Source organism: Argentina silus, assembly GCF_951799395.1.
Source record: "Argentina silus genome assembly, chromosome: 4".
NCBI lineage: Eukaryota > Metazoa > Chordata > Actinopteri > Argentiniformes > Argentinidae > Argentina > Argentina silus.
In genome coordinates this window covers 24732019-24745584 of record NC_139658.1, presented here as the reverse complement: position 1 = coordinate 24745584, position 13566 = coordinate 24732019, and the positions used below count along the sequence as shown (strand labels likewise).

At 49.5% G+C, this 13566-nt stretch overlaps 1 protein-coding gene across 1 annotated transcript; it reads right to left on the bottom strand.

The window, feature by feature from the left end:
• Nucleotides 1-2407: 2407 nt before the first annotated feature.
• Nucleotides 2408-11414, bottom strand: il17rd (interleukin 17 receptor D). Its single transcript, XM_083669311.1, has 10 exons — nt 11245-11414; nt 10513-10633; nt 10075-10119; nt 9398-9549; nt 8059-8124; nt 7757-7811; nt 7042-7152; nt 6143-6327; nt 4567-5617; nt 2408-4144 (listed from the first exon to the last, which is right to left on the bottom strand). The coding sequence occupies exons 1-10, from the start codon at nt 11290-11292 to the stop codon at nt 3957-3959; spliced, it is 2022 nt and encodes a 673-aa protein (XP_083525437.1). The 5' UTR covers nt 11293-11414; the 3' UTR covers nt 2408-3956.
• Between the last annotated feature and the right edge of the window lie 2152 nt (nt 11415-13566).

Sequence of the window (13566 nt, the reverse complement as noted above, 5' to 3'; positions counted from 1 at the left end):
TACCATTCCTGATTCCATTCCATGCATTACACTGAGCCCGTCCTCCGATTCCTGCCTGCCTCCTTTGTGGTGCTGATACTGTATATGATTAAAACACATTCATGTTATGATAAAAACGTTATCATGGATTAAAAGTGGTAGAAATGTACCGTTTATATCTACCTCAATATATGAATATAGAATATGAATATAGCAAGGAAAACCGCCATATTTCTTCATCAGCATCATCACCATGAAGGGGTTATAGAGTTCGTTTACCTCTGAGGTTTCGGCTATCATGTGTCAGTGTCACAAGCATGGAGAAGAAAAGAAAGTAGAACAGAAACCATTATGAGAACGAGTTTCGAAACGGTTCCGAATCCGAATCCGAACTCTCACTCGTCACACTCTCAGTGGAACTCCTGAACTGAGTGTTCCTACAGTGGAACCGACAAACAGGCCGTCAGCATTCCACACCTTGGCGCGATGTTTGTGCTGCTGATGGATCTGGACCAGCGGCACTGAGATCAGACAAAGACAGCACAAGCGTGTCGTATGTGAGGTCACCAGCGTCCGCTGTCTCACCCTTAGGCCCCTGTTGTGACGAGAAGCAGACTATCATTCACAGTCAACCTCGCGGAAACTTGAGTCACGAAGCGGATCCTATCTTACGGTTGACCGTTTTAACCCTTTACTGATCTCAAATCAGCCTCATCTGGTCGGCAGATGAAAGACCTGGTGCAATACAACAAAGATACGTGAACTACATTCTAAATACGCTCAAAACTGATGTGAATTAGCTACCACTGATGTGAAGTAGCTACCATTATTTCATGTGAGGAATAACTGCATTACACTGTGTTAAGGCTCAGTTGATTTTGATTTCAGCGTCACATGTTGTCATACCGTGTATTACCAGTCTTATTGGGCACTAGTCACACTATCAGATCTGATAACACGCAGAGTGAGTGATACTGATAAGATCAATAAAGATGACTATGTCGGTGTAATAACATTGATACAGTCCGATGCAACACACGTCTGCTCAATGTCACTCAGCTTGGCACAACGTACCTTTAATAGGGTCATTCTTATTAAAGACATAAAGACATACACATTGTGATTGTTTTTATGGATGACTTATGAGTGGGTTTTCTCTGAGCGGCTGACTTTCAGTTATGCAAATGAGAAAGATTTTCAGTTCTGATTAGAAAAGTATCTTACCCTGAAACTTCATTGTTTCCATCGCCTTTTTGCATGTGTTTAGATATGATGAAATATTACAAACTCCAAAAAAAACCGGAAAGATAAATAAACAAAAGTGCTATCGGGTTCTCTTATCATACAGATACAGGAGGAACTCCAATGAGCGAAACGAAATCTGAACGAAAACGTGTTGCCGGTTATGATCAAACGGGTCGTCAACAACGATCAAGTTTGAAGACAATATTTACATCCATTTAGCGTCGCTCCTGGACTCGCGTTGTTGTTGAATCCATCAGCTTTTCTGCTTCTTTTTTGTCTTCAGAGTTGTTTCAACCGTTGCCGCTCCAGAGGACACAGACTATAGTCCTCTCTGAGTTGGATCAGCTTTGCAGCGCCGCCCAGCAGCAGGGACATGATTAAACATGGGCATTACACAGCATACTGTAGAGGAAGTGGAGTCATCGGTCAATTTTCTATCCGCACACTGTAAAGACCTTTTCATGCATGGCCAGTAATCTATCTATCTATCTGTCTATCTATCTAGCTAACTATCTATCTGTCTATCCTATTTGAAAAGTGGAGTTGAATACAACGTTTCTACCTACTGATCTTCAACACAGCCCATGTATACGTAATGAAAACTGTATCTATGGGTTACATTAAACAATATTGATTACTAAATCGGAAAATATGGATTTGCATGAGGTATACACTACATACAGTCGGCTATATTAAAGCAATGTCAAACGTAGGCCACAGCGGTGGCGACCTGTACCCTGCTGCCCCGACTGTAATACTACAGGTGCATTTAGCTAACACCACATTTGAGCTCTTGGTCATAGTGGAGTTGAAAACGTAGGAAACCCCAATACTGGAAAACTCCCTTTAATAGAACAGTTCACTTCATCTTCACTTCTGATCACAACCGTACTGTCATCGTTCTCATCCATAGAGCTTCTAATAGAGCTTCCCAGAATAACCGGTTTATTCTACAGAATATCAGCTATGTTTGTGTACTAGACTGTATCTAGGGAATGTGTTCATTGTGGCCTGCAAAAGAGGGAAACGCTCTATAAACTCCACTGCTCTCCTGCCGGCGCCTACTATACAACTCTGTCGCCATCTAGAGGACGTGATTGACATTGCAGCAACGTTTCAACGTAGTCTTCCTTCGATGTTAATTACAATGAGACTAAATGACACACAAAGCATTAAATAATGAAAAACAAACTTTTTTATTTAATTTGATATTTAGTTCCTACATTAGAGTACTATAAAACAGTACAATGTTTATATATAATGTAGAAAAAAACTAATAATCTAAAAACTATACAAAACTTATAGTAAAACGGATATTTTCAAAGACAAAACTTTGCATATTTACAAAAAACGAACGTTTGTTAATTCACTTCAAATTGACTGTTGAAGAGTTGGTATTCTCCTCCAAAAAGCTTTATCAGAACATACACTGGAGCGGACCCAAATCCACAGACTGGGTTATACAGCACTCTGTAGGTAAGTTACCAAGTCTCAAATAAAAGCATCGTTAATAAAACCATAATCCTCCTAAAATCAGGTCCCTGTCCATTTCTCAACCATAATCCTCCTAAAATCAGGTCCCTGTCCATTTCCCAAAGAATTAAGATTGTTCATGACATTAGAGAAGGGAAATTCATAAAAGAGTAACGGTACAATTGGTTTTTTTAGACGTAAACATTCTTATCTTAGAGCTGTCTCTGAAACCCAAACATTTAGAGTGGTGAACCATTTGATGTGTTAAGAAAAGAACATTTCATAAAATCCAAAAAAGATTAAAAAGTGCTTCCACACAGACTCAGTTCCTCAGCCCCTCGTAGGCTCCTGTTGGCCCCTCGTAGGCTCCTGTTGGCCCCTCGTAGGCTCCTGTTGGCGTACCTTACAAGTTATTTAATCGACAATAAATTAAAATGAAGCACAAACACATAAATGCCCTCTCAATCGCACATTCAACACAACGTGGTAAATACCACCACAGGTTCATGGCATCGTCGCCCAGTATAAAGCACATTACAGAGAGGCCCCATTCCAATACAACCCCTGACCCCTGACCTCTAACCCCTAGATGGAAGCAATATGGTTATAACGCCACTTTGATTGGCTGGGTGAACATTTCGCCATATCGCCTCCACCTATCCAATCCTCTCAGATCTATGGGAGTGTCTAGGAGCTAGGAGCTAGGAGCTAGGAGCTAGGGGCCAGGGGGCGATATGGAACTCAGCACTTGTAAAAAGTGTTGGAGAAGACAACTCAGCCATTTTGAGAAACAGTTGTTTGTGCTGCCGTCTAAAAACTAAACAACTCTGTACCGCTAACATTTAAAAAGGGCAAGGTTGCACATTATAAAAGATACAACCTCTTTGGTTAAGTAGCGCCTTGCCTTTAACACAGTTCAGACCGCTGTCTGCGGCGCTCGAGGAAGGCTTGCAAATATCGGGACGATGTCATCGTCTTCTAATCAACCCAAAGTCCACACAGAGTCTGAAAAATGTCAGAACCGCTGTAGATAGCATCCACGCCAGCTTGGTAAGTCTTCCGGGTGGTTCCGACGCCTTGGTGGTCATGTGTATAACAAGCCCTTGATTGGCTGAGCAGACTACGGGTCACAGTCAACATGGAGAAACTTGGTGTCGTTGTGGACGGTCGGTATGATGGAGTTTATGGGAGTGGTTCTGCATCGTCAGCTGAAATGGAAGGCAGTAAAGTGTCGAGGCGTGTCCGGGTGGCGGGGTCCACTACAGGGGTACGGCTATGGCCACAGGGGGGGGTCCATCACTCTGGTCCAGGTGGTGGAGGTGGTGGTGGTGGAGGTGGTGGTGGTGGTGGAGCTCTGCTTTACAGATGGTGGTGGTGGTTGTGGGGACAGGCATGGGGACTGGCATGGTGCAATGCAGAGAGCTGACAGCAGGGGGCTCCTCGTCACCTGGAAACACACACACACACACACACACACACACACACAGGGACTCAGGTTACAGGTGTCTCAGTCTGCCACAGGGCAACAGGGGTAAATGGCTTCGTGATCCAAACGTCTCAACTCAAGTTCATTTTGAGAAAACACAATATTCTTAAATATTAATTATATGATAATAAATGACTTTAAGTGTCATTGCTGATAATATGAGCATATGTATGATTATTAATATATAATAAGATTAATATAATCAAACTAAAATGTTCTAAATTACTTTACTGTGTTTAGAATAGAATAGAACAGAACAGAACAGAACAGAACAGAACAGAACAGAACAGAACAGAACAGAACAGAACAGAACAGAATAGAATAGAACAAAATATAATAGAACAAAATATAATAGAATAGAACAGAATAAAGTAGAATATTACCTAGTCCCGAAGAGGATGACTCGCTGTCAGCCAATGAGGAGAGGTCTGCCTGGTCAGGTGACAGTCCCTCCATCAGCGGTATGGACAGCTCTGAGGAGGGCACTGATGAGTCGTAGATGCCCGAGTCCCTGGGCATCTCAGGGGGGCTGGCGGAGCCGTCTGCCTGGGTGGGTGGAGGTCTGAGAGGGGGGAGCCCGTCCTGGGTAGAGGGTCCCCCACCTCCAGGTTCCCCCTGGGAGAGGCTGGCAGAGCTGGGCCCGGGCAGGGAGTAGGAGCAGTGGCCCAGGCTGAGGGAGGCCGGGAGGGACAGGACGTTCCTCAGGGTCCCCTCTCCCTCCCCGGGGATCTTGAAGATCACCTCGTTGAGGACGAGCCCCGAGTCAAACTTCTCCAGGAGGGGGGAGGAGGAGGAGCGCTGGGGCTTCTGCGACGGGACGGGGTGCGGCATCAGCTGCCTCTCGAACCAATCGGGCTCCAGCGAGATGTGCTGGTGCATGTTGCAGATGGCCACGTAGAGCGAGCGGCCAGACTTGCTCCGGAAGTAGTTCCTCTTGCTGACGTTGAGCGGCTGGGGCTCGCGCTCGGGGAGGCGGGAGTGGAGGCAGGCGAACAGCCCCGGCAGCTGGTCCATCAGCTTGTAGCGGGGCGCCAGGCCGAGCATGGTGGGGACGTCGCTCTCATGGGAGTAGTCAAAGTACACCGCCATGAACCGTGACAGGTCCCGGTCGCTCTGACGAGCCTCGCGAAGCTTCTCGGCGATCAGGGCCACCGCCACCACGAACAGGTCTCCGTTGGTCCCTCCCACCAAGGCGGAGGCCCCGGGGGTCGCCCCTGCCGCGGAGGCCGGGGAGGAGGAGGCGGAACTGGGGTGGGGGGTGGAGCTGGGGGGGGCGGCGGGGGGCTTCCCCTTGCGGCTCTTCTTCTCCACGTAGTGCTTCAGCCCCCGGGAGCAGACGGTGATGATGAAGTGGGCCTGGTCGATCTGACGACTCAGCCACGACATCTGACCCTCCCTGCAGATCTCCAGGTGCTCCCACAGGTCCAGCACCACCTGGGATGAACGGACGGACACACACACACACACACACACACACACACACACACACACGCACGTACACACACACACGCACACACGTACGCATACACACAAATGCATACACACACACACACACACACACACACACACACACACACACACACACACACACACACACACACACACACACACACACACACACAGGAATGGGCTGTTAGTTTTAATGTTTTTCTTTGCCTCCTGCATCATTCTTCATGAAAGGATAATTTTATCACATTTTGTTCAATTAATTGTTATGATGTCATATAATGATACAGTGTGGCATTATACTGCCTGCTGCTTGCTGTGATCAGTCTGGTCTGTCTGGATTATTTAATTATCCTGTCCTATGTTGCATTTGAAGCCCTTAAATCAATAAAGTTAATTAAAAATCCATAATAGAGGTCATCATTCAATCCTGGTATCGTCCAGCAGGGGGCAGACACGGCCCACATCCCCAGCTAGCTTCTCTGTGATCTGGTGTTCGCTTCTCCAGCTCACCTCACAGCCGCAGAAGTCCTGCAGGAAGAAGGCGAAGGCCTGGATGACGTTGAGGTGCTTGGGGCCGTCCTTGGAGGAGTAGCAGACCAACACCTTGGGTCTGGGCCAGGGCCGGTCCGAGCTCAGGGCCGTGGTGTGAGAGGACGACTCAGAACTGTCCTCGTCCAGGTGGGAGTAGATGTTCTCTGAGACCCAGCGACAGAGAGGTGAGGGGAGAGGCGGAGAAGGGAACAGATTAGAACAGTGTACTGCCCTCGGAGACGGGCTCGTACAGGCACAGGTACAGGCACGGCACGGTGTAGGATGTTCTGGTGACCTTTTATTGTTTCTATTGTAATGTGGAAGAATACGACTAGAGGAGGCAGATCCACTGAGATGAATGGAGTAATTATGGAGTAATCCAGTAATCTAGTCTTTGTCTTTATGCACGACTGGTTACAAATAAGAGGTAGTGGAAGTAGACTGGTGGGTAGGGTAGGGTAGGGTAGGGTAGGGTAGGGTAGGGTAGGGTAGGGTAGGGTAGAGTAGGGTAGGGTAGGGTAGGGTAGGGTAGGGTAGGGTAGGGTAAGGTAAGGTAAGGTAAGGTAAGGTAAGGTAGGGTAGGGTAGGGTAGGGTAGGGTAAGGTAGGGTAGGGTAAGGTAAGGTAAGGTAGGGTAAGGTAAGGTAAGGTAAGGTAAGGTAGGGTAGGGTAGGGTAGGGTAAGGTAAGGTAGGGTAGGGTAAGGTAAGGTAAAGTAGGGTAGAGTAGGGTAGGGTAGGGTAGGGTAGAGTAGAGTAGACTACAGTAGAGTAGAGTAGAATATAACAGAATAGAGTACAGTACAGTACAGTAGAGTAGAACTGTATTAATCTCTTTGGGGATATTAATATTAATTTAGCATCAGAACCTCTAAACGGACCTTGTTGTTTCTTACGGCACATGACGGTGAAGAGGGTGGCGAAGGCGGACATGATGACCAGCGGCACCGTGATCGCCATGGCGCGGATAGGCCCCGCCCACGGCGAGTACACTGAGGAGGAGGAGAGAGACGGGACGAGACAGACCAATCAAAACACTGCGCTGTACAGAACGACTTTTCCCTCAAACTCATTTACTTACTCATTTATTTACTCTATATACCCTTCTTCCAATCCATTTCCACACACACACACACACACACACACACACACACACACTTCTTTCAAAGATATCTAAAAAGGTCAGAAATGAAATGCAACCGTGAAGCTTTCTGTCTTATGTAAAAGGAGTGCACTAACACAGAGAGAAAACGCCCAGAGGGAACTGTGACTGGGGGAGGGAGGGAGGGAGGGAGGCAGGGAGGGAGGGAGGGAGAGAGGGAGGCAGGGAGGGGTGGAGGGAGGGAGGAAGGGAGGCAGGGAGGCAGGGAGGGAGAGAGGCAGGGAGGCAGGGAGGGGTGGAGGGAGGAAGGCAGGGAGGGAAGGAGGGAGGGAGGCAGAGAGGGAGGAAGGCAGGGATGAAGGCAGGGAGGGAGGGAGGGATGGAGGGATGGAGGGATGGAGGGAGGAAGGCAGGGAGGGAAGGAGGCAGAGAGGGAGGGAGGGAGGAAGGCAGGGATGAAGGCAGGGAGGGATGGAGGGAGGGAGGGAGCTTACCCTGGCTGACGTGATACTGGGCCTGTCGCCTGGTGGTGTTGCTGTCGTCTCGGAGCTGAGAGACAAAAGAAGAAGAAGAAACCTGAGTCCTCCAGCCTCTGTCCCCCTCAGGGAGGTAACACCACCAGACTCACTACCGGGGTGTGTTACAGAAACCACGGGAGGCCGGTGGGGGTAGAAATCGGAGGACGGGCTCATTGTAATGCTCTGAACCGTTCCATGCATTACAATGAGCCCGTCGTCCTCCGATTTCTACCTCCGCCAGCCTCCCCTGATTGGAACGGTGGTGAGAGAGTCTTTACCTCGATGGCGTAGGTCCCTGGTATCACGTCTTGAAGGACGCAGGTGGTTCTGGGTAAGTTGAATTCCTGTCGAGAGAAGAGAAACACCTGTTTAGCAGCGATTTATGTTCTGGGTTTTAGGGCTGGACTAGAACCCAGATGTGTGAGAGGACCGATCCAACCCGATAGTTGATGATATAAACAGATAGTCCATACTCTGTCCACAATTTTAAACAATTCAACCTGGCTCCTCTCCCTCTCCTGGCTCCCCTCCTCCTCCCTCTCCCTCTCCCTCTCCCTCTCTCCCCTCCTCCTCCCCCCTCCTCCTCCCCTCCTCCCCCCTGCTCAGTGAGTAATGAGGCTGTTCTGGGGAAGTGCTCTCTAATGACTAGATGAATGGTCGTGGCGTACTCTGGCCCAGAGTGTGTCAGCCTCTGACTAATAGGGGAAAGAAGGTGTGTTTGTCTCCCCTGCGGCCAGATGTTGTCTGAGAGGCCCAGTGAACCAGGGCTCTCTGCCCGCCAGAAACACTCCACCTCTGGGTACAACAACTACCTCCAGGTAGCTCCACGTCTGGTAGAGACATTACTGGAGGCTGAGGAGTCAGGCCTGGATACCTCACTTCCACACAGACAGGGAGACGGAGACGGAGACAGAGATGGAGAAAGAGACAGAGACGGGGACAGAGACAAAGACAGAGACAGAGAGAGGCGGAGACAGAGAGACAGACACAGGGACAGAGACGGAGACAGAGAAAGACAGAGACAGACACACAGACACAGAGACAGACAGAGAAATACACAGACACAGACAGTCAGAGACAGACACAGACAGAGGCAGACACGGAGACAGACACAGACACAGACAGACAGAGACAGACACAGACAGACAGACAGACACAGACAGACAGAGACAGAGACAGACACAGACAGACAGAGACAGACAGACACAGACACAGACACAGACACAGAGACAGACACAGAGACAGACAGACACAGACACAGAGACAGACAGAGACAGACAGACACAGACACAGAGACAGCCTAACAGCAGACTGAACTTGAGGAGGATGATAACGATGTGATAGAGATTTCCTTTCATACTCATGTCTCAATATCAGTCGAAACACCCAAGTCTCCCGGAGACGGAGAGACACCAGAGAGGAACATGTGGAGGTAGAAATCGGAGGACGGCTCATTGTGATGCATGGAACTGGTATCAAACCCATTCCTCGTTCCATACCATGCATTACAATGAGCCCGTCCTCCGATTTCTACCTCCACCAGCCTCCCCTGCTGTGAATAGAATGGTACAGGATAGAACAGACCAGGGTGGAATAGAGGAAGAGGAAGTGGCTTACAGGTTTGCATCTCTTGAGTCTGAAGGGTCCTTCCTGGCGGAGTTTATAGTACAGGTAGTAGATGCTGAAGCCGAAGGTGGAGGGGGCGTGGTCAAACACCACGTGGAGGTTGGAGCCCAGCTGGGAGATGTTCAGAGTCTTGGGCTTCCAGACTAAACACAACGATCACAGAGAGACACGATTAGAATCCATAACACTGAACACAAACCAGGGGAGGCTGGTGGAGGTAGATATCGGAGGTCGGGCTCATTGTAATGCAGGGAACAGAATGAGGAATGATATCAAACACGTCATTCCGTTCCATGCATTACAATGAGCCCGTCCTCCGATTTCTACCTCCACCGGCCTCCCCTGGTAGAAACAGAGGCTGATGCACAGGAGCAAAAGGGGATTTTTGGAATATAGACAATTACAGTTGTTGTTGTTTTTAAATATGTTTTTAGGGCATTTCTGCTTTATTGGGATAGAGACAGTAGAGATTGACAGGAGGGATGGGAGAGAGAGGAGGGATGACATGCAAGGCAGGTCGAGGGTCGGAATCGAACCAGGAACCTTGCGATTACATGGTAATCCCCCCCACAGTTGTTTTTTTTTAATGTGTCCTCCTACACCACACATGATTTCAATACACCACAGCAGGTATCAACACAGCAGAACCACATCCAACAGGGACTCACATGGTTTGCATACGAGGTTGTCTGGGCCCAGGAGCACTTCGCAGGCTGAGGGAGAGACACAGGGAGAGGACAGGTTGGGACAGGCCTCCTCATCCACACTTAGAAAGATTTACAACAGACCTCATGTCAAACGATCACCAGTACTGACAGGATTTGAGGTGTGGAATTTCGTTTTTTGGGGTCTTTTCCGTTGGTTTCGTTGTACCAGTCAAACTAAGTCAAGCACCACAGCTCAAGGAGTTGAACCAGGGGAGGCTGGTGGAGGTTGAAATCGGAGGACGGGCTCGTTGTAATGCACGGAATGGAATGCGGAACAGTATCGAAAAAGAGTGTTTGATACCGTTCCTCATTCCATTCCGTGCATTAGAATGAGCCCCGTCCTCCGATTTCTACCTCCTCCAGCCTCCCCCTGCCACCCAGTCAGTATTCAGGGCTTACAGTTGGTGCGCAGGAAGGAGGGGGGGAAGAAGCTGTCGTTCATGAAGGTGGGGAAGGGGACGATGCGGACCATGTAGTCTGTCTCAAAGGCCAGGCCCGGGAACGGCTGGGAGCCCAGCTTCTGTCAGGGACAAACGCATCACAACATGACTCATGGGACACATTTGTTTATTGATAGTTGAGTTTACCATGTAGTTTACCATGTATCTACATACTAACCCTAGATACTACATACTACACCCTATACAGTACCAGTCAAAAGTTTGGACACACCTTGCCAAGACTGTGCAAAGCTGTCATCAAAGCAAAAGGTGACTGACTACTTTGAAGAATCTAAAATATAAAACATATTCTGGTTTGTTTAACACTTTTTTGTTTACTACATAATTCCATATGTGTTCCTTCATAGTTTTTATGTCTTCAATATTAATCTACAATGTAGAAAATAATAAAAAATAAAGAAAAACCATTGAATGAGAAGGTGTGTCCAAACTTTTGACTGGTACTGTATGTCCTTGTCTTGTTTGTGTACAGCATACTGTGTGCGAAACCGTTGGTTAAATATCTTATTTAAACTTCTTAATTAAACATCTGTTGAAATGATTTGAATGTTGATCTAATCCAGGAGGTTCAAAGACACAGGCTGCTGTAACATCCAGTACTGTCTGGTCCGATGCGGCCCGCGGCCCAAGTGGGTTCGACTGACCAGGCCTGGTGATCCGGTGCCCTTACCACAGTCTTGTAGGAGAAGTTGAGCTGGCGCGGGTCTTTGAGGATCATATGCTGGCATTGTTTACCCTCTGGGTTCTTATCCTCCAGGTACACTCTGAAGCCCTTCACGTGTTCAATACCTGAGACGCACGCACACACACACACACACACACACACACACACACACACACACACACACACACACACACGCACGCACGCACGCACGCACGCACGCACACAACCATGTCAACATTACACACATACATGACCACAACACCACCGCAGGCAGAGATCTTCCTCTTTACAGCTCCTGTATATCATGTATCAGCCTATCAGGGGAGGCTGGTGGAGGTAGACATCAGAGGACGGGCTCATTGTAATGCATGGAATGGAATGAGGAATGGTATCAAACACTGCTACCATGTCTAACCTCACTATACGCCCCAACTATCCCTTTCCTAGTAGTTAGTATTATAAGACCCTGCAGGAGTGTGTGTGTGTGTGTGTGTGTGTGCTACATCCATGCCAGAGAACTGGGGCCCTGCGTGCCAACGGAGCATTCCCGTGCCCTTCAAAGTGTGCCAGCACACCTCCCCCCTCCCCCCCCCCCCTCCTCCTCCCTCCCTCCTTAATTACATTGCTGCCTTATCAGTCTCCCGGGTGCAGAGAGAGAGAGAGAACAAACCCACATTCCTCAGGGTTCCTGTTACGCTGGAGGAGAGAGGGGCTGACAGAGACTCCTGTCTTACTGGACAAGTGTAACTCTACACCTCCACCTCCTCCACCCCCTCCACCCCTCCACCCCTCCACCTCCTCCACCCCCTCCACCTCCTCCACCCCCTCCACCCCCTCCAGCTCCACCCCCTCCTCCTCCCCCCTCCACCTCCTGCACCTCCTCCACCCCCTCCACCTCCTCCATCCCTCCACCCCTCCACCCCCTCCTCCTCCCCCCTCCACCTCCTGCACCTCCTGCACCTCCACCTCCTCCATCCTTCCTCCTCCTCCACCCCTCCCCCCTCCAGCTCCTCCACCCCCACTACCTCCTCCACCCATCCACCTCCTTCACTTCCTCCACCTCCTCCACCCCTCCATCTCTCCCTCCAGAGGAGAGAGAGAAAGGAGAGAGAGAGAGAGGAGAGAGAGAAAGGAGAGAGAGAGAGAGGAGATAGAGAGAGAGAGAGGAGAGAGAGAGAGGAGAGAGAGAGAGGAGAGAGAGAGAGGAGAGGGAGATAGAGAGGAAACATGGAGGGAAAAGCTGTCAGACTGGTTGTGCTGACTGAGGCATGTTCGTCCCCGAAGCTTAGCTTCTCCCCCTCTCTCCCTCCCTCTCCCCCTCTCCCTCCCTCTCCCTCCCTCTCCCTCTCTCTGTCCTCTCTATCCTCCCCTCTCTCCCTCCCTCTCCCTCCCTCTCCCTGTCTCTCCCTCCCTCTCCCTCTCTCTGTCTCTCTATCCTCCCCCTTCTGCCCTTTCCTTTCTTTTCTTTCTTGTTTTCCAACCCTATACCTGAGCAGTGTCGACGCCCCCCCCCCCCCCTAGTCACAGGGATTAGTCCCAGAGACAACAGGGTACATTGTCCCAGGCTCTACCCTGGGGGGCTCACCTTACCATGTTCAATAGCGCCCCTCTCTCTCTCTCTCTCTCTCTCTCTCACACATCCACACTGTTACACAAGCACAAGCACACTGGTAAGACACACACACACACACACACAAAAACTCACACACACACCCTACGCACACTATTACACACGCCACACACAGACACAAACACACACACACCCACCCACACCCACACACACACCACACCCACACACACCATTCCTTCACGACAAATCACAGCATTGTTGTGTGTATGGATGGATCCCCTCGCTCAGGCCAGATCTGTGTGACTGTCCAGGCCAGAAGAATAGCCCCAGTGGGGGGAGGGAGAGGGGGGGGGGGGGGCAACCTGGGCCTTTGATCAGGACAGGCAGACACAGCGCAGGGCTTTGAAGATGAGGCTTTTCTTTTCCTCTCTTCCCCTGCTCTCCTGTTTCCCTCCCTCCTTCACCTCCACTCTCCTCAGAGCCAGTCAGAGATCGACAAGATTAAACACTTGTGTGTGTGCGACCGGGCATAGGAAACACACACACACACGCACGCGCGCGCGCACACACACACACACACACACACACACAGGCTTTTCAAATGTTATGGTTTCCCAGATGTAATAGGATCCACTTAAAACAATTTGCCTTCTTAACTGTGCGGCACTGTAAACTCTGCTCATATTTCATCAGACATTTCCTCTCTCTCTGCACCGTAGGTACGTCTGGTTGGAGTCTGGCCTTAAATCTGGCGGTTT

Bases quoted from the DNA above. Each gene is read 5' to 3' on its own strand.
- il17rd (XM_083669311.1), bottom strand. From the start codon at position 11,292: ATGATCCTCAAAGACCCGCGCCAGCTCAACTTCTCCTACAAGACTGTG. The intron at 7,812-8,058 runs GTAAAGACTCTC...TTTGTCTCTCAG, and splicing joins CAGGGACCTACGCCATCGAG to CTCCGAGACGACAGCAACAC. The intron at 7,153-7,756 runs GTAAGCTCCCTC...CCTCCTCCTCAG, and splicing joins CCAGTATCACGTCAGCCAGG to TGTACTCGCCGTGGGCGGGG.